This window comes from Propithecus coquereli, unplaced genomic scaffold (genome assembly GCF_000956105.1).
Source record: "Propithecus coquereli isolate 6110/MARCELLA unplaced genomic scaffold, Pcoq_1.0 Scaffold435, whole genome shotgun sequence".
NCBI classification, from domain to species: Eukaryota; Metazoa; Chordata; class Mammalia; order Primates; family Indriidae; genus Propithecus; species Propithecus coquereli.
This window is the reverse complement of record NW_012150119.1, coordinates 1,440,800-1,442,130: the sequence shown is the minus strand read 5'-3', so window position 1 is coordinate 1,442,130 and position 1,331 is coordinate 1,440,800. Positions and strand designations below refer to the sequence as shown.

At 71.8% G+C, this 1,331-nt stretch overlaps 1 protein-coding gene across 1 annotated transcript in view; it reads right to left on the bottom strand.

Moving 5' to 3' along the window:
* The window catches only part of SHISA6 (shisa family member 6), a 279,906-nt gene extending 279,080 nt beyond the window's left edge, over positions 1–826 (bottom strand). The window contains exons 1-2 of the mRNA XM_012653929.1: positions 538–826; positions 21–215 (exon numbers count right to left, since the gene is read on the bottom strand). Coding sequence (XP_012509383.1) covers positions 21–215; positions 538–826 — 484 coding nt within the window. The remainder of the gene's footprint in view (positions 1–20; positions 216–537) is intronic.
* Between the last annotated feature and the right edge of the window lie 505 nt (positions 827–1,331).

Genomic DNA, 1,331 nt, shown 5'->3' with positions numbered 1-1,331 from the left:
GGCGCGCGGTGCGCACGGACCGGCCCGGAGCGGGCTGCTCGGGCTCTCAGGCTGCGCGCCGGCTCCGCGCTCCCCCTGCGGGCTCGGCGCGCCTCCCGGGCAGCCCCATCCCCCGCCGGCGGCGGCGGCGGCCCCGCGCGCGGCTCGGCTCAGGCAGGACCCGAAGCGCGGCTCCGGGCGGCGGCGGCGGCGGCTTGGTCCCGTCCGGGCGGGTCCTGCGGGACAAGACGGGGAGCGGTCACGGGGTGGGGCGACGGGCGCTCCTGGAGCAGGAGGGGAACGGCGGGCAAGCGGGGAGGGAGCGCGCAGCCCTCGAGGAGCACGGCTCCGGGCCGGGAGGGGCGCGGAGCCCGCTCCCAAGACGGGCCCGGCAGCCCTGCGCGCCGGGAACCGAGGGCGCACGGGCCAGCCCTTTCGGCGCCTCCCGGCCCCACAGCGCGCTCCCGCCGGAGGCTGGCTCCCTGGGACCGAGCCGGCCGAGGCTGGGGTCCGGCGGCGAGCGGGGGAGCGCGCGGCGACTGGACCTCACTCACTCACCATGCCCGGCTGCGACTGCAGAGGCGGCGGCCGCGGCGGCGAGGCGGGAGCGCAGCGGCCGGAGGAGCGAGCCGAGAGCTGCGGGCTCGCCGCCTGCACTAGTGCCGGAGCGTGTGTGAGAGGGAGCGAGGGAGACACACGCACTCACACACCCGCACACACGGGAGCGCCGCGAGGGGAGGGGAGGGAAGACAGCCGCTCTCCGCCGCCCACGTTTACACGCCTGGGCGCCAGGGGTGGGGGACTCCTTTTTTGCTTCTCCCCCCTCGCGGCACTTGAAGCGCCGCATCACCAAAGCCCCGGACACCAGTTAATTAACAAGGCGACACAGGCGGGGGAAGAGGGGGCCAGGAGCAGGGCGGGAACGTCCTCTCTGGAGCCGACCCGCGGCGGGGCCAGACCTCCCCTGCCACTGCCCCCCTGCAGCCCCCGCAGCAGGTCCCTTGCTACCCGAGCGCTGCGCTGCCAGACGGGAGTTGGGGTTTCTGCAAGCCTCTGCCTCTCCCTAGTGGTGACGCTCGCAGCCAAGAGAAAAGGTCAAACCCATTGCTACAGGTTCCCAAACTGAGGCCAGGAGTCAAGTGGCTTGTCTGAAGCTGCTGGACCACCAGGGAGCTGAATCTACGCTCTCTTCCCTTTGGTCAATCCCCTCCCCACTTCGCCCCCAAACGTGCACAAAGGTGCAAGGCAGCCCCAGGCTGGGAAGGGACTCCCCTTCCCTCTTTCCTGGGCTTTTGTTCAGAGCGCTGAAGCCATGTTAGAAAAGCTGTCTGAGCCTCTAAGTATCAGCTTTG